Source organism: Salmo salar, chromosome ssa14 (genome assembly GCF_905237065.1).
Source record: "Salmo salar chromosome ssa14, Ssal_v3.1, whole genome shotgun sequence".
Taxonomy (NCBI): domain Eukaryota; kingdom Metazoa; phylum Chordata; class Actinopteri; order Salmoniformes; family Salmonidae; genus Salmo; species Salmo salar.
Window position 1 is genome coordinate 68,500,580 of NC_059455.1, and position 22,371 is coordinate 68,522,950.

The window sequence follows — 22,371 nt, forward strand, 5'->3', positions numbered from 1 at the left end:
TTTGTTGAACTCACTGATATAAGTTGCATTCTGGTAGGTGGTTTGAGTGGTCGGGAATTGAGGAGACAGTTGCTTCTTGACGGCACCAAGGACATCATCCTCAGTGGGGACTGGTGTTTTCACCTTGAATATCAGTTCAACAAAACCCCCCACTGTGCCGAATCTAAGAGAAAATAATAATACATGGAAAATTACATTTCCTACAGAAAATGTGTGTACTTGCTAGCTTGTCTTAAAGTATTCATGGTTGTAAAATAAGTCATAGTATTGGCAGTCACTGCAGTAGTAATGGTAGTGACTGGTTATAATTGGAAAAAGTAGGTAGATGGAAAGATTGATTGATGGATAGGATAGGATAGGATAGCCTGAACATATGAAAGTTGGTTCGGTCTCTCTAGCTTGAACGGTTCAAGAGTTAATATTATTTTTGCTGGGTTATTATATGCTAATTTATACTCATTTAAATTGTTTTAGTTTAGAAAGTTTAGAAAATGTTAAAATAATTTGAAAAAGTATGTCTTAAATCTAGTGGTCTTGCCTTCAGCAAGCACATTAATAATAATGGATTGGATTTATATTGCGCCTTTTGACCGATTGATGTACTCAAAGAGCTTTCCTAAAGAAAGGTTGACATTTTGGATGCTTTTATTAAAAACATCAGTAGTTAACGACACAAGCATGGATATACATGGTTCATTGTTGCAAAGGTTCCTTGATTGACAAAGTGTTAATTCAATTGTATGAAATCATTATAATAAATGATCTTGCTTACCTAGTTGTTGATGTCACTGAAGTCAAAAGGGTAGGAAGTGGTGTGTTGCTGATAGTTGTTGTTGGGGCAACAGTGGCGGTCAGGAGACCTAGAATAGAAATGAAAATACATTTTAGAGGGATTATAAACTTGTAATATGTCACATAACATAGATATATAAGTGTTTTCGAGATTGAGTATTATACACATTACATGGTGTTTGATAACTCACTGTCATAAAAAAACATAGAAATGACAACCGTATGGTAACAAAAGCAGCATACCTGAGACTTTTAAGACTTCCTGTAGAAAACTACTAGGCTGGTTGACATCTTCCTCTTTGTATACATACGTCACGTTTGCTGTGATTTCAGTGCCATCGTCACTGTGGATGTAAAAATGGGTTTTGTGTGAGAGTTAAACATGTTCCCTTCATCCTGTTTAGCTGTACCAAGCTAAATGAAATCTGCAGAAATTCTAAAGAGTGCAGTTGAGAAAGATGGGTTGGTTCAAGGTTATGACATTGTACTTACATGAAGTTGGCGCTGGGAAATTGAAACTGGTTGCCGTCTGGTTCACTGAGAACCTTATGGAGCTAAAAGGGGACAAAACATCAAGTTGTCAATTACTATCATGACCTGAACATGACCATGGATGTATCTTATGTATAGAAGTACAGTATCTTACTAGTATGTTAATTGAATCCTGTATCTGGGTTTCGGTCTCATTGGTGAGTGTGAGTCTATTACTTAGAGACTCCTGGGTTACATTGGTTATTTTGAAACCAAGGACGATGGCAAATGAAGTATCTGTAAGTTCTGTGAGCACACAAAAACATTGTCACTATAGCAACAAATCAACTGAACTGCTACAATTTAGGAGTTTCAACAACATTAAAAAACATTCAAGAAGTATTTAGATAGCAGGAGCAGTTGCATGTTTACTTATTAAGAAATTATTTTATAGACAGGAAATTAATGTCTTCACGAAGCCTAATTTGTTGAACTCACTGATATAAGTTGCATTCTGGTAGGTGGTTTGAGTGGTCGGGAATTGAGGAGACAGTTGCTTCTTGACGGCACCAAGGACATCATCCTCAGTGGGGACTGGTGATTTGACCTTGAATATCAGTTCAACAAAAACCCCCACTGTGCCGAATCTAAGAGAAAATAATAATACATGGAAAATTACATTTCCTACAGAAAATGTGTGTACTTGCTAGCTTGTCTTAAAGTATTCATGGTTGTAAAATAAGTCATAGTATTGGCAGTCACTGCAGTAGTAATGGTAGTGACTGGTTATAATTGGAAAAAGTAGGTAGATGGAAAGATTGATTGATGGATAGGATAGGATAGGATAGCCTGAACATATGAAAGTTGGTTCGGTCTCTCTAGCTTGAACGGTTCAAGAGTTAATATTATTTTTGCTGGGTTATTATATGCTAATTTATACTCATTTAAATTGTTTTAGTTTAGAAAGTTTAGAAAATGTTAAAATAATTTGAAAAAGTATGTCTTAAATCTAGTGGTCTTGCCTTCAGCAAGCACATTAATAATAATGGATTGGATTTATATTGCGCCTTTTGACCGATTGATGTACTCAAAGAGCTTTCCTAAAGAAAGGTTGACATTTTGGATGCTTTTATTAAAAACATCAGTAGTTAACGACACAAGCATGGATATACATGGTTCATTGTTGCAAAGGTTCCTTGATTGACAAAGTGTTAATTCAATTGTATGAAATCATTATAATAAATGATCTTGCTTACCTAGTTGTTGATGTCACTGAAGTCAAAAGGGTAGGAAGTGGTGTGTTGCTGATAGTTGTTGTTGGGGCAACAGTGGCGGTCAGGAGACCTAGAATAGAAATGAAAATACATTTTAGAGGGATTATAAACTTGTAATATGTCACATAACATAGATATATAAGTGTTTTCGAGATTGAGTATTATACACATTACATGGTGTTTGATAACTCACTGTCATAAAAAAAACATAGAAATGACAACCGTATGGTAACAAAAGCAGCATACCTGAGACTTTTAAGACTTCCTGTAGAAAACTACTAGGCTGGTTGACATCTTCCTCTTTGTATACATACGTCACGTTTGCTGTGATTTCAGTGCCATCGTCACTGTGGATGTAAAAATGGGTTTTGTGTGAGAGTTAAACATGTTCCCTTCATCCTGTTTAGCTGTACCAAGCTAAATGAAATCTGCAGAAATTCTAAAGAGTGCAGTTGAGAAAGATGGGTTGGTTCAAGGTTATGACATTGTACTTACATGAAGTTGGCGCTGGGAAATTGAAACTGGTTGCCGTCTGGTTCACTGAGAACCTTATGGAGCTAAAAGGGGACAAAACATCAAGTTGTCAATTACTATCATGACCTGAACATGACCATGGATGTATCTTATGTATAGAAGTACAGTATCTTACTAGTATGTTAATTGAATCCTGTATCTGGGTTTCGGTCTCATTGGTGAGTGTGAGTCTATTACTTAGAGACTCCTGGGTTACATTGGTTATTTTGAAACCAAGGACGATGGCAAATGAAGTATCTGTAAGTTCTGTGAGCACACAAAAACATTGTCACTATAGCAACAAATCAACTGAACTGCTACAATTTAGGAGTTTCAACAACATTAAAAAACATTCAAGAAGTATTTAGATAGCAGGAGCAGTTGCATGTTTACTTATTAAGAAATTATTTTATAGACAGGAAATTAATGTCTTCACGAAGCCTAATTTGTTGAACTCACTGATATAAGTTGCATTCTGGTAGGTGGTTTGAGTGGTCGGGAATTGAGGAGACAGTTGCTTCTTGACGGCACCAAGGACATCATCCTCAGTGGGGACTGGTGTTTTCACCTTGAATATCAGTTCAACAAAACCCCCCACTGTGCCGAATCTAAGAGAAAATAATAATACATGGAAAATTACATTTCCTACAGAAAATGTGTGTACTTGCTAGCTTGTCTTAAAGTATTCATGGTTGTAAAATAAGTCATAGTATTGGCAGTCACTGCAGTAGTAATGGTAGTGACTGGTTATAATTGGAAAAAGTAGGTAGATGGAAAGATTGATTGATGGATAGGATAGGATAGCATGAACATATGAAAGTTGGTTCGGTCTCTCTAGCTTGATCGGTTCAAGAGTTAATATTATTATTGCTGGGTTATTATATGCTAATTTATACTCATTTAAATTGTTTTAGTTTAGAAAGTTTAGAAAATGTTAAAATAATTAGAAAAAGAATGTAAGAAATCTAGTGGTCTTATATACACGGTTCATTGTTGCCAAGGCTCCTTGATTGACAAAGTGTTAATTGAATAGTATGAAATAATTATACTAATTTATCTTGCATACCTAGTTGTTGATGCCATAGAAGTTGAGTTATAAGTTGCATTTCTGGATGTCGAGTTAGGAAGTACAATTGTGGTTGTACTTGTAGGTGCTGCAGTTGTAGTCGTTGTTGTAGGATGAGAACTACCAGTTGTGGTGGTGGTTGTAGGACCTGCAGTATTAATTGTTGTAATAGGTGTCGTAGGACCAACTATTGTTGTCATAGGATTTACAGTTGCAGTAGAAAGAGCTGTTGTAGTTGTTGTAGAAGGTGCTGCAGTCGATGTGGTCATAAGAACAGCAGTTGTCACAGGAGCTGCACTGGCTGTCATGGTAGGTTCTGCAGTCGTAGCAGTTGTAGGAGTAGGTTCTGTCGTAGCAGGTTCTGGAGTTGTATCGGTCGTAGGAGTAGCAGTTGTTGTAGTTAGAGCTGCAGTGGTTGTCGTAGAAGCAGCTGCTGTGGTTGACGTAGAAGCTACAGTTGTTGTAGGAGCTGCACTGGTTGTCGTAGTTGGTTCTGGAGTTCTAGTGGTGGTAGGAGCAGCAGTTGTTGTAGTTAGGGCTGCGGTGGAAATCGTAGGGGCTGCTGCTGTGGTTGAAGTAGATGCTAAACTTGTTGAAAGAACTGCAGTTTTCGTGGGAGCTACTGTTGTTGTTGTGATTGTCGTAGGAGCTGAAGTTGTAGTTGTTGTAGAAGGTGCTGCATTCGCAGTGGTTGTAAGAATAGCAGTTGTTGAAGTTAGAGCTGCAGTGGTTGTTGTAGAGGCAGCTGCTGTGGTTGACGTAGAAGCTACAGTTGTTGTAGCAGGAGCTGTAGTTGTGATTGTTGTAGTAAGTACAGCAGGTGTAGTGGTCGTGTGAGCTACAGTTGTAGGAACTGCAGGTGTTGTAGTAGGTGCTGTTGTTGTGGTTGTCGTAGGAGCTGAAGTTGTAGTTGTTGTAGAAGGTGCTGCGGTCGTTGTGGTCGTAAGAACAGCAGTTGTTATAGAAGGAGCTGCACTGGTTGTCGTAGTAGGTTCAGGAGTTGTAGTGGTCATAAGAGCAGCAGTTGTTGTAGTTAGGACTGCAGTAGTTTTCGTAGGAGCAGCTGCTATGGTTGAAGTAGAGGCTAAAGTTGTTGTAGGAGCAGCTGTTGTCGTGGGAACTACAGTTGTTGTAGGTGTTGCTGTTGTGGTTGTCGTAGGAGCTGAAGTTGTAATTATTATAGAAGGTGCTGCTGTCACAGTGGTTGTAAGAATAGCAGTTTTGGGAGCTGCAGTGCTTGTTGTAATAGGTTCTGGAGTTGTAGTGGTCGTTGGAGCAGCAGTTGTTGTAGTTAGAGCTGCAAGGGTTGTCGTAGAGGCAGCTGCTGTGGTTGACGTAGAAGCTACAGTTATTGTAGCAGGAGCTGTAGTTGTGATTGTTGTAGTAAGTACATCAGGTGTAGTGGTTGTGGGAACTACAGTTGTAGGAACTGCAGGTGTTGTAGTAGGTGCTGTTGTTGTGGTTGTCGTAGGAGCTGAAGTTGTAGTTGTTGTAGAAGGTGCTCCAGTCGTTGTGGTCGTAAGAACAGCAGTTGTTATAGAAGGAGCTGCACTGGTTGTCGTAATAGGTTCTGGAGTTGTAGTGGTCGTTGGAGCAGCAGTTGTTGTAGTTAGAGCTGCAGTGGTTGTCGTAATAGGTTCTGGAGTTGTAGTGGTCGTTGGAGCAGCAGTTGTTGTAGTTAGGGCTGCAGTGGTTGTCGTAGGGGCAGCGGCTGTGGTTGAAGTAGAGGCTAAAGTTGTTGTAGGAGCTACAGTTGTTGTAGGTGTTGCTGTAGTGGTTGTTGTAGGAGCTGAAGTTGTAGTTGTTGTAGAAGGTGCTGCAGTCACAGTGGTTGTAAGAATAGCAGTTGTTGTAGCAGAAGCTGCAGTGGTTGTTTTAATAGGTTCTGGAGTTGTAGTGGTTGTTGGAGCAGCAATTGTTGTAGTTAGAGATGCAGTGGTTGTTGTAGAGGCAGTTGTACTGGTTGTTGGAGCAGCAGTTGTTGTAGTTGTTGTAGAAGGTGCTGCAGTCACAGTGGTCGTAAGAACAGCAGTTGTTGTAGTAGGAGCTGCACTGGTTGTGGTAGTAGGTTCTGGAGTTGTAGTGGTGGTAGGAGCAGCAGTTGTTGTAGTTAGAGCTGCCGTGGTTGTCGTAGAGGCAGCTGACGTAGAAGCTACAGTTGTTGTAGCAGGAGCTGTAGTTGTGATTGCTGTAGTAAGTACAGCAGGGGTAGTGGTCGTGGGAGCTACAGTTGTAGGAACTGCAGGTGCTGTAGTAGGTGCTGTTGTTGTGGTTGTCGTAGGAGCTGAAGTTGTTGTAGAAGGTGCTGCGGTCGTTGGGGTTGTTAGAATAGCAGTTGTTGTAGCAGGAGCTGCAGTGGTTGTCGAAATAGGTTCTGGAGTTGTAGTGGTTGTTGGAGCAGCAGTTGTTGAAGTTAGAGCTGCAGTGGTTGTTGTAGAGGCAGCTGCTGTGGATGATGTAGAAGCTACAGTTGTTGTTGCTGTAGAAAGTACAGCAGGTGTAGTGGTTGTGGGAGCTACAGTTGTAGGAACTGCAGGTGTTGTAGTAGGTGCTGTTGTTGTGGTTGGCGTAGGAGCTGAAGTTGTAGTTGTTGTAGAAGGTGCTGCGTTCGTTGTGGACGTAAGAACAGCAGTTGTTGTAGTAGGAGCTGCACTGGTTGTCGTAGTAGGTTCTAGAGTTGTAGTGGTTGTTGGAGCAGCCGTTGATGTAGTTAAAGCAGCAGTGGTTGTCGTAGAGGCAGCTGTAGTGGTTGTTGGAGCTGCTGTGGTTGAAGTAGAGGCTAAAGTTGTTGTAGGAGCTACAGTTGTCGTGGGAGCTACAGTTGTTGTAGCAGGAGCTGTAGTTATCATTGTTGAAGTAAGTACAGCAGGTGTAGTGGTCGTGGGAGCTACAGTTGTAGGAACTGCAGGTGTTATAGTAGGTGCTGTTGTTGTGGTTGTCGTAGGAGCTGAAGTTGTAGTTGTTGTAGAAGGCGCTGCGGTCGTTGTGGTCGTAGGAGCTACACTGGTTGTCGTAGTAGGTTCTGGAGTTGTAGTGGTTGTAGGCGCAGCAGTTGTTGTAGTTAGGGCTGCAGTAGTTGTCGTAGGGGCAGCTGCTGTGGTTGAAGTAGAGGCTAAAGTTGTTGTAGGAGCTGCGGTTGTCGTGGGAGCTAGAGTTGCTGTAGGTGTTGCTGTTGTTGTTGTCATAGGAGCTGAAGTTGTAGTTGTTGTAGAAGGTGCTTCGGTCGTTGTGGTTGTAAGAACAGCAGTTGTTGTAGTTGGAGCTGCACTGGTTGTCGTAGTAGGTTCTGGAGTTGTAGTGGTCGTAGGAGCTACAGTTGTTGTAGTTAGGGCTGCAGTGGTTGTCGTAGGGGCAGCTGCTGTGGTTGAAGTAGATGCTAAAGTTGTTGTAGGAGCTGCAGTTGTCGTGGGAGCTACAGTTGTTGTAGGTGTTGCTGTTGTGGTTGTCGTAGGAGCTGAAGTTGTAGTTGTTGTAGAAGGTGCTTCGGTCGTTGTGGTTGTAAGAACAGCAGTTGTAGTTGGAGCTGCAGTGGTTGTCGTAGTAGGTTCTGGAGTTGTAGTGGTCGTAGGAGCAGCAGTTGTTGTAGTTAGGGCTGCAGTGGTTGTCGTAGGGGCAGCTGATGTGGTTGAAGTAGATGCTAAAGTTGTTGTGGGAGCTACAGTTGTTGTAGGTGTTGCTGTTGTGGTTGTCGTAGGAGCTGAAGTTGTAGTAGAAGGTGCTTCGGTCGTTGTGGTTGTAAGAACAGCAGTTGTTGTAGTTGGAGCTGCACTGGTTGTCGTAGTAGGTTCTGGAGTTGTAGTGGTCGTAGGAGCTACAGTTGTTGTAGTTAGGGCTGCAGTGGTTGTCGTAGGGGCAGCTGCTGTGGTTGAAGTAGATGCTAAAGTTGTTGTAGGAGCTGCAGTTGTCGTGGGAGCTACAGTTGTTGTAGGTGTTGCTGTTGTGGTTGTCGTAGGAGCTGAAGTTGTAGTTGTTGTAGAAGGTGCTTCGGTCGTTGTGGTTGTAAGAACAGCAGTTGTAGTTGGAGCTGCAGTGGTTGTCGTAGTAGGTTCTGGAGTTGTAGTGGTCGTAGGAGCAGCAGTTGTTGTAGTTAGGGCTGCAGTGGTTGTCGTAGGGGCAGCTGATGTGGTTGAAGTAGATGCTAAAGTTGTTGTGGGAGCTACAGTTGTTGTAGGTGATGCTGTTGTGGTTGTCGTAGGAGCTGAAGTTGTAGTAGAAGGTGCTTCGGTCGTTGTGGTTGTAAGAACAGCAGTTGTTGTAGTTGGAGCTGCACTGGTTGTCGTAGTAGGTTCTGGAGTTGTAGTGGTCGTAGGAGCTACAGTTGTTGTAGTTAGGGCTGCAGTGGTTGTCGTAGGGGCAGCTGCTGTGGTTGAAGTAGATGCTAAAGTTGTTGTAGGAGCTGCAGTTGTCGTGGGAGCTACAGTTGTTGTAGGTGTTGCTGTTGTGGTTGTCGTAGGAGCTGAAGTTGTAGTTGTTGTAGAAGGTGCTTCGGTCGTTGTGGTTGTAAGAACAGCAGTTGTAGTTGGAGCTGCAGTGGTTGTCGTAGTAGGTTCTGGAGTTGTAGTGGTCGTAGGAGCAGCAGTTGTTGTAGTTAGGGCTGCAGTGGTTGTCGTAGGGGCAGCTGATGTGGTTGAAGTAGATGCTAAAGTTGTTGTGGGAGCTACAGTTGTTGTAGGTGTTGCTGTTGTGGTTGTCGTAGGAGCTGAAGTTGTAGTAGAAGGTGCTTCGGTCGTTGTGGTTGTAAGAACAGCAGTTGTTGTAGTTGGAGCTGCACTGGTTGTCGTAGTAGGTTCTGGAGTTGTAGTGGTCGTAGGAGCTACAGTTGTTGTAGTTAGGGCTGCAGTGGTTGTCGTAGGGGCAGCTGCTGTGGTTGAAGTAGATGCTAAAGTTGTTGTAGGAGCTGCAGTTGTCGTGGGAGCTACAGTTGTTGTAGGTGTTGCTGTTGTGGTTGTCGTAGGAGCTGAAGTTGTAGTTGTTGTAGAAGGTGCTTCGGTCGTTGTGGTTGTAAGAACAGCAGTTGTAGTTGGAGCTGCAGTGGTTGTCGTAGTAGGTTCTGGAGTTGTAGTGGTCGTAGGAGCAGCAGTTGTTGTAGTTAGGGCTGCAGTGGTTGTCGTAGGGGCAGCTGATGTGGTTGAAGTAGATGCTAAAGTTGTTGTGGGAGCTACAGTTGTTGTAGGTGATGCTGTTGTGGTTGTCGTAGGAGCTGAAGTTGTAGTAGAAGGTGCTTCGGTCGTTGTGGTTGTAAGAACAGCAGTTGTTGTAGTTGGAGCTGCACTGGTTGTCGTAGTAGGTTCTGGAGTTGTAGTGGTCGTAGGAGCTGCAGTTGTTGTAGTTAGGGCTGCAGTGGTTGTCGTAGGGGCAGCTGCTGTGGTTGAAGTAGATGCTAAAGTTGTTGTAGGAGCTGCAGTTGTCGTGGGAGCTACAGTTGTTGTAGGTGTTGCTGTTTTGGTTGTCGTAGGAGCTGAAGTTGTAGTTGTTGAAGAAGGTGCTTCGGTCGTTGTGGTTGTAAGAACAGCAGTTGTAGTTGGAGCTGCACTGGTTGTCGTAGTAGGTTCTGGAGTTGTAGTCGTCGTAGGAGCAGCAGTTGTTGTAGTTAGGGCTGCAGTGGTTGTCGTAGGGGCAGCTGATGTGGTTGAAGTAGATGCTAAGGTTGTTGTGGGAGCAACAGTTGTTGTAGGTGTTGCTGTTGTGGTTGTCGTAGGAGCTGAAGTTGTAGTTGTTGTAGAAGGTGCTGCGGTCGCAGTGGTTGTAAGAATAGCAGTTGTTGCAGAGGTTGTTGTAATAGGTTCTGGAGTTGTAGTGGTTGTTGGAGCAGCAGTTGTTGAAGTTAGAGCTGCAGTGGTTGTTGTAGAGGCAGCTGCTGTGGTTGACGTAGAAGCTACAATTGTTGTTGCTGTAGTTGTGATTGTTGTAGTAAGTACAGCAGGTGTAGTTGTTGTGGGAGCTACAGTTGTTGTAGGTGCTGTTGTTGTGGTTGTCGTCGGAGCTGAAGTTGTAGTTGTTGTAGAAGGAGCTGCGGTCGTTGTGGTCGTAAGAACAGCAGTTGTTGTAGTTGGAGCTGCACTGGTTGTCGTAGTAGGTTCTGGAATTGTAGTGGTCGTAGGAGCAGCAGTTGTTGTAGTTAGGGCTGCAGTGGTTGTCGTAGGGGCAGCTGCTGTGGTTGAAGTAGATGCTAAAGTTATTGTAGGAGCTGCAGTTGTCGTAGGAGCTGAAGTTGTACTTGTAGAAGGTGCTTCGGTCGTTGTGGTTGTAAGAACATCAGTTGTTGTAGTAGGAGCTGCCCTGGTTGTCGTAGTAGTTTCTGGAGTTGTAGTGATCGTGGAAGCAGCAGTTGTTGTAGTTAGGGCTGCAGTAGTTGTCGTAGGGGCTGCTGCTGTCGTTGAAGTAGAGGCTAAAGTTGTTGTAGGAGCTGCAGTTGTCGTTGGAGCTACAGTTGTTGTAGGTGTTGCTGTTGTGGTTGTCGTAGGAGCTGAAGTTGTAGTTGTTGTAGAAGGTGCTGCAGTCGCAGTGGTTGTAAGAATAGCAGTTGTTGTAGCAGGAGCTGCAGTGGTTGTTGTAATAGGTTCTGGAGTTGTAGTGATCGTTGGAGCAGCAGTTGTTGAAGTTAGAGCTGCAGTGGTTGTTGTAGAGGCAGCAGCTGTGGTTGACGTAGAAGCTACAGTTGTTGTTGCTGGAGCTGTAGTTGTGATTGTTGTAGTAAGTACAGCAGGTGTAGTGGTCGTGGGAGCTACAGTTGTAGGAACTGCAGGTGTTGTAGTAGGTGCTGTTGTTGTTGTTATCGTAGGAGCTGAAGTTGTAGTTGTTGTAGAAGGTGCTGCGGTCATTGTGGTCGTAAGAACAGCAGTTGTTGTAGTAGGAGCTGCACTGGTTGTCGTAGTAGGTTCTGGAATTGTTGTGGTCGTAGGAGCAGCAGTTGTTGTAGTTAGGGCTGCAGTGGTTGTCGTAGGGCCAGCTGATGTGGTTGAAGTAGAGGCTAAAGTGGTTGTGGGAGCTACAGTTGTTGTAGGTGTTGCTGTTGTGGTTGTCGTAGGAGCTGAAGTTGTAGTTGTTGTAGAAGGTGCTGCAGTCGCAGTGGTTGTAAGAATAGCAGTTGTTGTAGCAGGAGCTGCAGTGGTTGTTGTAATAGGTTCTGGAGTTGTAGTGGTCGTTGGAGCAACAGTTGTTGAAGTTAGAGCTGCAGTGGTTGTTGTTGAGGCAGCTGCTGTGGTTGACGTAGAAGCTACAGTTGTTGTTGCTGGAGCTGTAGTTGTCATTGTTGTAGTAAGTACAGCAGGTGTAGTGGTCGTGGGAGCTACAGTTGTAGGAACTGCAGGTGTTATAGTAGGTGCTGTTGTTGTGGTTGTCGTAGGAGCTGAAGTTGTAGTTGTTGTAGAAGGTGCTGCGGTCGTTGTGGTCGTAGGAGCTAAACTGGTTGTTGTAGTAGGTTCTGGAGTTGTAGTGGTCGTTGGAGCAGCAGTTGTTGTAGTTAGGGCTGCAGTAGTTGTCGTAGCTGCTGCTGCTGTGGTTGAAGTAGAGGCTAAAGTTGTTGTAGGAGCTGCAGTTGTCGTGGGAGCTACAGTTGTTGTAGGTGTTGCTGTTGTGGTTGTCGTTGGAGCTGAAGTTGTAGTTGTTGTAGAAGGTGCTTCGGTCGTTGTGGTTGTAAGAACAGCAATTGTTGTAGTAGGAGCTGCACTGGTTGTCGTAGTAGGTTCTGGAGTTGTAGTGGTCGTAGGAGCAGCAGTTGTTGTAGTTAGGGCTGCAGTAGTTGTCGTAGCTGCTGCTGCTGTGGTTGAAGTAGAGGCTAAAGTTGTTGTAGGAGCTGCAGTTGTCGTGGGAGCTACAGTTGTTGTAGGTGTTGCTGTTGTGGTTGTCGTAGGAGCTGAAGTTGTAGTTGTTGTAGAAGGTGCTTCGGTCGTTGTGGTTGTAAGAACATCAGTTGTTGTAGTTGGAGCTGCAGTGGTTGTCGTAATAGGTTCTGGAGTTTTAGTGGTCGTAGGAGCAGCAGTTGTTGTAGTTAGGGCTGCAGTGGTTGTCGTAGGGCCAGCTGATGTGGTTGAAGTAGAGGCTAAAGTGGTTGTGGGAGCTACAGTTGTTGTAGGTGTTGCTGTTGTGGTTGTCGTAGGAGCTGAAGTTGTAGAAGGTGCTGCAGTCGCAGTGGTTGTAAGAATTGCAGTTGTTGTAGCAGGAGCTGCAGTGGTTGTTGTAATAGGTTCTACAGTTGTAGTGGTCGTTGGAGCAGCAGTTGTTGAAGTTACAGCTGCAGTGGTTGTTGTAGAGGCAGCTGCTGTGGTTGACGTAGAAGCTACAGTTGTTGTTGCTGGAGCTGTAGTTGTCATTGTTGTAGTAAGTACAGCAGGTGTAGTGGTCGTGGGAGCTACAGTTGTAGGAACTGCAGGTGTTATAGTAGGTGCTGTTGTTGTGGTTGTCGTAGGAGATGAAGTTGTAGTTGTTGTAGAAGGTGCTTCGGTCGTTGTGGTTGTAAGAACAGCAGTTGTAGTTGGAGCTGCACTGGTTGTCGTAGTAGGTTCTGGAGTTGTAGTGGTCGTAGGAGCAGCAGTTGTTGTAGTTAGCGCTGCCGTAGTTGTCGTAGCGGCTGCTGCTGTGGTTGAAGTAGATGCTAAAGTTGTTGTGGGAGCTACAGTTGTTGTAGGTGTTGCTGTTGTGGTTGTCGTAGGAGCTGAAGTTGTAGTTGTTGTAGAAGGTGCTTCGGTCGTTGTGGTTGTAAGAGCAGCAGTTGTAGTTGGAGCTGCACTGGTTGTCGTAGTAGGTTCTGGAGTTGTAGTGGTCGTAGGAGCAGCAGTTGTTGTAGTTAGGGCTGCAGTAGTTGTCGTAGCGGCTGCTGCTGTGGTTGAAGTAGAGGCTAAAGTTGTTGTAGGAGCTGCAGTTGTCGTGGGAGCTACAGTTGTTGTAGGTGTTGCTGTTGTGGTTGTCGTAGGAGCTGAAGTTGTAGTTGTTGTAGAAGGTGCTTCGGTCGTTGTGGTTGTAAGAACATCAGTTGTTGTAGTTGGAGCTGCAGTGGTTGTCGTAGTAGGTTCTGGAGTTGTTGTGGTCGTAGGAGCAGCAGTTGTTGTAGTTAGGGCTACAGTGGTTGTCGTAGGGCCAGCTGATGTGGTTGAAGTAGAGGCTAAAGTGGTTGTGGGAGCTACAGTTGTTGTAGGTGTTGCTGTTGTGGTTGTCGTAGGAGCTGAAGTTGTAGTTGTTGTAGAAGGTGCTGCAGTCGCAGTGGTTGTAAGAATTGCAGTTGTTGTAGCAGGAGCTGCAGTGGTTGTTGTAATAGGTTCTAGAGTTGTAGTGGTCGTTGGAGCAGCAGTTGTTGAAGTTACAGCTGCAGTGGTTGTTGTAGAGGCAGCTGCTGTGGTTGACGTAGAAGCTACAGTTGTTGTTGCTGGAGCTGTAGTTGTCATTGTTGTAGTAAGTACAGCAGGTGTAGTGGTCGTGGGAGCTACAGTTGTAGGAACTGCAGGTGTTATAGTAGGTGCTGTTGTTGTGGTTGTCGTAGGAGATGAAGTTGTAGTTGTTGTAGAAGGTGCTTCGGTCGTTGTGGTTGTAAGAACAGCAGTTGTAGTTGGAGCTGCACTGGTTGTCGTAGTAGGTTCTGGAGTTGTAGTGGTCGTAGGAGCAGCAGTTGTTGTAGTTAGGGCTGCAATGGTTGTCGTAGGGGCAGCTGATGTGGTTGAAGTAGATGCTAAAGTTGTTGTGGGAGCTACAGTTGTTGTAGGTGTTGCTGTTGTGGTTGTCGTAGGAGCTGAAGTTGTAGTTGTTGTAGAAGGTGCTTCGGTCGTTGTGGTTGTAAGAACAGCAGTTGTAGTTGGAGCTGCACTGGTTGTCGTAGTAGGTTCTGGAGTTGTAGTGGTCGTAGGAGCAGCAGTTGTTGTAGTTAGGGCTGCAGTAGTTGTCGTAGCGGCTGCTGCTGTGGTTGAAGTAGAGGCTAAAGTTGTTGTAGGAGCTGCAGTTGTCGTGGGAGCTACAGTTGTTGTAGGTGTTGCTGTTGTGGTTGTCGTAGGAGCTGAAGTTGTAGTTGTTGTAGAAGGTGCTTCGGTCGTTGTGGTTGTAAGAACATCAGTTGTTGTAGTTGGAGCTGCAGTGGTTGTCGTAGTAGGTTCTGGAGTTGTTGTGGTCGTAGGAGCAGCAGTTGTTGTAGTTAGGGCTACAGTGGTTGTCGTAGGGCCAGCAGATGTGGTTGAAGTAGAGGCTAAAGTGGTTGTGGGAGCTACAGTTGTTGTAGGTGTTGCTGTTGTGGTTGTCGTAGGAGCTGAAGTTGTAGTTGTTGTAGAAGGTGCTGCAGTCGCAGTGGTTGTAAGAATTGCAGTTGTTGTAGCAGGAGCTGCAGTGGTTGTTGTAATAGGTTCTAGAGTTGTAGTGGTCGTTGGAGCAGCAGTTGTTGAAGTTACAGCTGCAGTGGTTGTTGTAGAGGCAGCTGCTGTGGTTGACGTAGAAGCTACAGTTGTTGTTGCTGGAGCTGTAGTTGTCATTGTTGTAGTAAGTACAGCAGGTGTAGTGGTCGTGGGAGCTACAGTTGTAGGAACTGCAGGTGTTATAGTAGGTGCTGTTGTTGTGGTTGTCGTAGGAGATGAAGTTGTAGTTGTTGTAGAAGGTGCTTCGGTCGTTGTGGTTGTAAGAACAGCAGTTGTAGTTGGAGCTGCACTGGTTGTAGTAGTAGGTTCTGGAGTTGTAGTGGTCGTAGGAGCAGCAGTTGTTGTAGTTAGGGCTGCAGTAGTTGTCGTAGCGGCTGCTGCTGTGGTTGAAGTAGAGGCTAAAGTTGTTGTAGGAGCTGCAGTTGTTGTGGGAGCTACAGTAGTTGTAGGTGTTGCTGTTGTGGTTGTCGTAGGAGCTGAAGTTGTAGTTGTTGTAGAAGGTGCTTCGGTCGTTGTGGTTGTAAGAACATCAGTTGTTGTAGTTGGAGCTGCAGTGGTTGTCGTAGTAGGTTCTGGAGTTGTAGTGGTCGTCGGAGCAGCAATTGTTGTAGTTAGGGCTGCAATGGTTGTCGTAGGGGCAGCTGATGTGGTTGAAGTAGATGCTAAAGTTGTTGTGGGAGCCACAGTTGTTGTAGGTGTTGCTGTTGTGGTTGTCGTAGGAGCTGAAGTTGTAGTTGTTGTAGAAGGTGCTTCGGTCGTTGTGGTTGTAAGAGCAGCAGTTGTAGTTGGAGCTGCACTGGTTGTCGTAGTAGGTTCTGGAGTTGTAGTGGTCGTAGGAGCAGCAGTTGTTGTAGTTAGGGCTGCAGTAGTTGTCGTAGCGGCTGCTGCTGTGGTTGAAGTAGAGGCTAAAGTTGTTGTAGGAGCTGCAGTTGTCGTGGGAGCTACAGTTGTTGTAGGTGTTGCTGTTGTGGTTGTCGTAGGAGCTGAAGTTGTAGTTGTTGTAGAAGGTGCTTCGGTCGTTGTGGTTGTAAGAACATCAGTTGTTGTAGTTGGAGCTGCAGTGGTTGTCGTAGTAGGTTCTGGAGTTGTTGTGGTCGTAGGAGCAGCAGTTGTTGTAGTTAGGGCTACAGTGGTTGTCGTAGGGCCAGCTGATGTGGTTGAAGTAGAGGCTAAAGTGGTTGTGGGAGCTACAGTTGTTGTAGGTGTTGCTGTTGTGGTTGTCGTAGGAGCTGAAGTTGTAGTTGTTGTAGAAGGTGCTGCAGTCGCAGTGGTTGTAAGAATTGCAGTTGTTGTAGCAGGAGCTGCAGTGGTTGTTGTAATAGGTTCTAGAGTTGTAGTGGTCGTTGGAGCAGCAGTTGTTGAAGTTACAGCTGCAGTGGTTGTTGTAGAGGCAGCTGCTGTGGTTGACGTAGAAGCTACAGTTGTTGTTGCTGGAGCTGTAGTTGTCATTGTTGTAGTAAGTACAGCAGGTGTGGTCGTGGGAGCTACAGTTGTAGGAACTGCAGGTGTTATAGTAGGTGCTGTTGTTGTGGTTGTCGTAGGAGATGAAGTTGTAGTTGTTGTAGAAGGTGCTTCGGTCGTTGTGGTTGTAAGAACAGCAGTTGTAGTTGGAGCTGCACTGGTTGTCGTAGTAGGTTCTGGAGTTGTAGTGGTCGTAGGAGCAGCAGTTGTTGTAGTTAGGGCTGCAGTAGTTGTCGTAGCGGCTGCTGCTGTGGTTGAAGTAGAGGCTAAAGTTGTTGTAGGAGCTGCAGTTGTCGTGGGAGCTACAGTTGTTGTAGGTGTTGCTGTTGTGGTTGTCGTAGGAGCTGAAGTTGTAATTGTTGTAGAAGGTGCTTCGGTCGTTGTGGTTGTAAGAACATCAGTTGTTGTAGTTGGAGCTGCAGTGGTTGTCGTAGTAGGTTCTGGAGTTGTTGTGGTCGTAGGAGCAGCAGTTGTTGTAGTTAGGGCTACAGTGGTTGTCGTAGGGCCAGCTGATGTGGTTGAAGTAGAGGCTAAAGTGGTTGTGGGAGCTACAGTTGTTGTAGGTGTTGCTGTTGTGGTTGTCGTAGGAGCTGAAGTTGTAGTTGTTGTAGAAGGTGCTGCAGTCGCAGTGGTTGTAAGAATTGCAGTTGTTGTAGCAGGAGCTGCAGTGGTTGTTGTAATAGGTTCTAGAGTTGTAGTGGTCGTTGGAGCAGCAGTTGTTGAAGTTACAGCTGCAGTGGTTGTTGTAGAGGCAGCTGCTGTGGTTGACGTAGAAGCTACAGTTGTTGTTGCTGGAGCTGTAGTTGTCATTGTTGTAGTAAGTACAGCAGGTGTAGTGGTCGTGGGAGCTACAGTTGTAGGAACTGCAGGTGTTATAGTAGGTGCTGTTGTTGTGGTTGTCGTAGGAGATGAAGTTGTAGTTGTTGTAGAAGGTGCTTCGGTCGTTGTGGTTGTAAGAACAGCAGTTGTAGTTGGAGCTGCACTGGTTGTCGTAGTAGGTTCTGGAGTTGTAGTGGTCGTAGGAGCAGCAGTTGTTGTAGTTAGGGCTGCAGTAGTTGTCGTAGCGGCTGCTGCTGTGGTTGAAGTAGAGGCTAAAGTTGTTGTAGGAGCTGCAGTTGTTGTGGGAGCTACAGTAGTTGTAGGTGTTGCTGTTGTGGTTGTCGTAGGAGCTGAAGTTGTAGTTGTTGTAGAAGGTGCTTCGGTCGTTGTGGTTGTAAGAACAGCAGTTGTTGTAGTTGGAGCTGCACTGGTTGTCGTAGTAGGTTCTGGAGTTGTAGTGGTCGTCGGAGCAGCAATTGTTGTAGTTAGGGCTGCAATGGTTGTCGTAGGGGCAGCTGATGTGGTTGAAGTAGATGCTAAAGTTGTTGTGGGAGCTACAGTTGTTGTAGGTGTTGCTGTTGTGGTTGTCGTAGGAGCTGAAGTTGTAGTTGTTGTAGAAGGTGCTTCGGTCGTTGTGGTTGTAAGAGCAGCAGTTGTAGTTGGAGCTGCACTGGTTGTCGTAGTAGGTTCTGGAGTTGTAGTGGTCGTAGGAGCAGCAGTTGTTGTAGTTAGGGCTGCAGTAGTTGTCGTAGCGGCTGCTGCTGTGGTTGAAGTAGAGGCTAAAGTTGTTGTAGGAGCTGCAGTTGTCGTGGGAGCTACAGTTGTTGTAGGTGTTGCTGTTGTGGTTGTCGTAGGAGCTGAAGTTGTAGTTGTTGTAGAAGGTGCTTCGGTCGTTGTGGTTGTAAGAACATCAGTTGTTGTAGTTGGAGCTGCAGTGGTTGTCGTAGTAGGTTCTGGAGTTGTTGTGGTCGTAGGAGCAGCAGTTGTTGTAGTTAGGGCTACAGTGGTTGTCGTAGGGCCAGCTGATGTGGTTGAAGTAGAGGCTAAAGTGGTTGTGGGAGCTACAGTTGTTGTAGGTGTTGCTGTTTTGGTTGTCGTAGGAGCTGAAGTTGTAGTTGTTGTAGAAGGTGCTGCAGTCGCAGTGGTTGTAAGAATTGCAGTTGTTGTAGCAGGAGCTGCAGTGGTTGTTGTAATAGGTTCTAGAGTTGTAGTGGTCGTTGGAGCAGCAGTTGTTGAAGTTACAGCTGCAGTGGTTGTTGTAGAGGCAGCTGCTGTGGTTGACGTAGAAGCTACAGTTGTTGTTGCTGGAGCTGTAGTTGTCATTGTTGTAGTAAGTACAGCAGGTGTAGTGGTCGTGGGAGCTACAGTTGTAGGAACTGCAGGTGTTATAGTAGGTGCTGTTGTTGTGGTTGTCGTAGGAGATGAAGTTGTAGTTGTTGTAGAAGGTGCTTCGGTCGTTGTGGTTGTAAGAACAGCAGTTGTAGTTGGAGCTGCACTGGTTGTCGTAGTAGGTTCTGGAGTTGTAGTGGTCGTAGGAGCAGCAGTTGTTGTAGTTAGGGCTGCAGTAGTTGTCGTAGAGGCTGCTGCTGTGGTTGAAGTAGAGGCTAAAGTTGTTGTAGGAGCTGCAGTTGTTGTGGGAGCTACAGTAGTTGTAGGTGTTGCTGTTGTGGTTGTCGTAGGAGCTGAAGTTGTAGTTGTTGTAGAAGGTGCTTCGGTCGTTGTGGTTGTAAGAACATCAGTTGTTGTAGTTGGAGCTGCAGTGGTTGTCGTAGTAGGTTCTGGAGTTGTAGTGGTCGTAGGAGCAGCAATTGTTGTAGTTAGGGCTGCAATGGTTGTCGTAGGGGCAGCTGATGTGGTTGAAGTAGATGCTAAAGTTGTTGTGGGAGCTACAGTTGTTGTAGGTGTTGCTGTTGTGGTTGTCGTAGGAGCTGAAGTTGTAGTTGTTGTAGAAGGTGCTTCGGTCGTTGTGGTTGTAAGAGCAGCAGTTGTAGTTGGAGCTGCACTGGTTGTCGTAGTAGGTTCTGGAGTTGTAGTGGTCGTAGGAGAAGCAGTTGTTGTAGTTAGGGCTGCAGTAGTTGTCGTAGCGGCTGCTGCTGTGGTTGAAGTAGAGGCTAAAGTTGTTGTAGGAGCTGCAGTTGTCGTGGGAGCTACAGTTGTTGTAGGTGTTGCTGTTGTGGTTGTCGTAGGAGCTGAAGTTGTAGTTGTTGTAGAAGGTGCTTCGGTCGTTGTAAGAACATCAGTTGTTGTAGTTGGAGATGCAGTGGTTGTCGTAGTAGGTTCTGGAGTTGTTGTGGTCGTAGGAGCAGCAGTTGTTGTAGTTAGGGCTGCAGTGGTTGTCGTAGGGGCAGCTGATGTGGTTGAAGTAGATGCTAAAGTTGTTGTGGGAGCTACAGTTGTTGTAGGTGTTGCTGTTGTGGTTGTCGTAGGAGCTGAAGTTGTAGTTGTTGTAGAAGGTGCTTCGGTCGTTGTGGTTGTAAGAACAGCAGTTGTAGTTGGAGCTGCACTGGTTGTCGTAGTAGGTTCTGGAGTTGTAGTGGTCGTAGGAGCAGCAATTGTTGTAGTTAGGGCTGCAATGGTTGTCGTAGGGGCAGCTGATGTGGTTGAAGTAGATGCTAAAGTTGTTGTGGGAGCTACAGTTGTTGTAGGTGTTGCTGTTGTGGTTGTCGTAGGAGCTGAAGTTGTAGTTGTTGTAGAAGGTGCTTCGGTCGTTGTGGTTGTAAGAACAGCAGTTGTTGTAGTAGGAGCTGCACTGGTTGTCGTAGTAGGTTCTGGAGTTGTAGTGGTCGTAGGAGCAGCAGTTGTTGTAGTTAGGGCTGCAGTAGTTGTCGTAGTGGCTGCTGCTGTGGTTGAAGTAGAGGCTAAAGTTGTTGTAGGAGCTGCAGTTGTCGTGGGAGCTACAGTTGTTGTTGGTGTTGCTGTTGTTGTCGTAGGAGCTGAAGTTGTAGTTGTTGTAGAAGGTGCTTCGGTCGTTGTGGTTGTAAGAACAGCAGTTGTTGTAGTTGGAGCTGCAGTGGTTGTCGTAGTAGGTTCTGGAGTTGTAGTGGTCGTAGGAGCAGCAGTTGTTGTAGTTAGGGCTGCAGTGGTTGTCGTAGGGGCAGCTGGTGTGGTTGAAGTAGATGCTAAAGTTGTTGTGGGAGCTACAGTTGTTGTTGGTGTTGCTGTTGTGGTTGTCGTAGGAGCTGAAGTTGTAGTTGTTGTAGAAGGTGCTTCGGTCGTTGTGGTTGTAAGAACAGCAGTTGTAGTTGGATCTGCACTGGTTGTCGTAGTAGGTTCTGGAGTTGTAGTGGTCGTAGGAGCAGCAGTTGTTGTAGTTAGGGCTGCAGTAGTTGTCGTAGCGGCTGCTGCTGTGGTTGAAGTAGAGGCTAAAGTTGTTGTAGGAGCTGCAGTTGTCGCAGGAGCTACAGTTGTTGTAGGTGTTGCTGTTGTGGTTGTCGTAGGAGCTGAAGTTGTAGAAGGTGCTTCGGTCGTTGTGGTTGTAAGAACATCAGTTGTTGTAGTTGGAGATGCAGTGGTTGTCGTAGTAGGTTCTGGAGTTGTAGTGGTCGTAGGAGCAGCAGTTGTTGTAGTTAGGGTTGCAGTGGTTGTTGTAGGGGCAGCTGATGTGGTTGAAGTAGATGCTAAAGTTGTTGTGGGAGCTACAGTTGTTGTAGGTGTTGCTGTTGTGGTTGTCGTAGGAGCTGAAGTTGTAGTTGTTGTAGAAGGTGCTTCGGTCGTTGTGGTTGTAAGAACAGCAGTTGTTGTAGTAGGAGCTGCACTGGTTGTCGTAGTAGGTTCTACAGTCGTAGCAGTTGTAGGAGTAGGTTCTGTCGTAGTAGGTTCTGGAGTTGTAGTGGTCGTAGGAGCAGCAGTTGTTGTCGTCAGAGCTTCAGGTGTCGTGGGAGCTACAGTGGTCATTGTAGGTGTTACCTTTGTAGTGTCCGTAGGATCTACAGTCGTAGTAGGGGCTGTAGTTGTAGTAGTAGTAGGAGCTACATTTGTTGCTGTAGGAGCTACAACTGCCGTTGTAGGTTCTACTGTTGTTGTGGTCGTTGGAGCTACAGTTGTATTAGGAACTGCAGTTGTGGGTGTCGTATTAGGTACTGCAGTTGTCGTTGGAGCTGCAGTTGTCGTAGGAGCTACAGTTGATGCCATAGGAGCTGCAGTTGTTGTTGCCGTAATAAGATCTGCAGTTGTAGGAGATGCAGTTGTAGAAGAAGCGGTTGTGGTAGAAACTCCATGGATAATCCAACATAAGAACACTGTGGTTTGTGAAATGAAGGGTTAAATTGTTTATTTCACACAATATCAATATTTCCAAGAATACTCTTCATCAGGATGGTGCAGTTTTTAAATATTCTGCTTATTTTCATATAAAATAAATGATTATAATTTGTAGCCACACTCCTTTTTTTTCCAGAAAATAAATAATGATGTAAAAATGCTAAAATGTAATTGATTGTCAAGAATATTACCTACAATGCCTTAAGTGTTCATACCACTTGACTTATTCCACATTTTGTTGTGTTACAGCCTGAATTTAAAATGTATTCAACAACAACAAAAAATTCTTACCCATCTACACACAATAAGCCATAATGACAAAGTGAAAACATGTTCAAGAAAATGTTTTTAAATGCATTGAAAATAAAATACAGAAATATCTAATTTACATAAGTGTTCACACCTGAGTCAATACTTTGTAGAAACACCTTTTGTCAGTCTAAGAGCTTTCCACTCCTGGATTGTGCAACATTTGCTCATTATTATTTTCAAAATTCTTCAAGCTCTGTCAAATTGGTTGTTGATCATTGCTAGACAACCATTTACATAGATTTTCAAGTAGATTCAAGTCAAAACTGGAACATTCACACTGTCTACTTGATTACGAACTCCAGTGTAGATGTGGCCTTCCTTTTTAGGTTATTGTCCTGGTGAAAGGTGAATTCATCTTCCAGTGTCTGGTGGAAAGCAGACTCAACCAGATTTTCTTCTAGGATTTCACCTGCGCTTAGCTCCATTTCTTTTTTATCCTTAAAAACTCCCCAGTCCTTAATGATTATAAGCATACCCATAACATGATGCATCTACCACTATGCTTGAAAATATGGAATGGTACTCAGTAATGTGTTGTATTGGATTTGCCCCAAACATAAAACTTTGTATTCAGGACAAAAAGTGAATAGCATATTCTGTATAGGTTTCTGTCTTTTCACTCTGTCAATGTCACAATTGTCGTAGGGTAAAGTGGACCAAGACGCAGCGGGGAAATGTGCACTCATCTTCTTTTTATTAAATGGATAAGAAGGTGAACCAAAACAACACGTACACAAAAAAACACAACGACTAATAACATACCTATTTATAGAACCCTCAGAGGCAATGAGAAAACACCTGCCTCCAATTGAGGGTTCAACCCCCAATAAACTAAACATAGAAATACAAAGAACTAGACTAAACATAGAAATACATTAACATAGAACAGTGCCCAAAACACCGGAATAATAAATCAAACACTCCACTAAACACACAACCACCCCGAACCACATAAAACAAATACCCCCTGCCACGTCCTGACCAAACTACAATAACAAATAGCCCCTATTACTGGTCAGGACGTGACAGTCAATTAGGTTAGTATTGTGGATTAACTACAATGTTATTGATC

General features: G+C 44.9%; 1 protein-coding gene across 1 annotated transcript in view; it reads right to left on the bottom strand.

Moving 5' to 3' along the window:
• Positions 1 to 22,371, bottom strand: part of LOC106569855 (mucin-17) — a 173,989-nt gene that overhangs the window by 149,118 nt on the left and 2,500 nt on the right. Inside the window, exons 3-15 of the mRNA XM_045694730.1 lie at positions 15,998 to 20,965; positions 4,117 to 7,576; positions 3,510 to 3,658; positions 3,187 to 3,317; positions 3,033 to 3,094; positions 2,784 to 2,884; positions 2,520 to 2,607; positions 1,762 to 1,910; positions 1,439 to 1,569; positions 1,285 to 1,346; positions 1,036 to 1,136; positions 773 to 860; positions 15 to 163 (exon numbers count right to left, since the gene is read on the bottom strand). Coding sequence (XP_045550686.1) covers positions 15 to 163; positions 773 to 860; positions 1,036 to 1,136; positions 1,285 to 1,346; positions 1,439 to 1,569; positions 1,762 to 1,910; positions 2,520 to 2,607; positions 2,784 to 2,884; positions 3,033 to 3,094; positions 3,187 to 3,317; positions 3,510 to 3,658; positions 4,117 to 7,576; positions 15,998 to 20,965 — 9,639 coding nt within the window. The remainder of the gene's footprint in view (positions 1 to 14; positions 164 to 772; positions 861 to 1,035; positions 1,137 to 1,284; positions 1,347 to 1,438; positions 1,570 to 1,761; positions 1,911 to 2,519; positions 2,608 to 2,783; positions 2,885 to 3,032; positions 3,095 to 3,186; positions 3,318 to 3,509; positions 3,659 to 4,116; positions 7,577 to 15,997; positions 20,966 to 22,371) is intronic.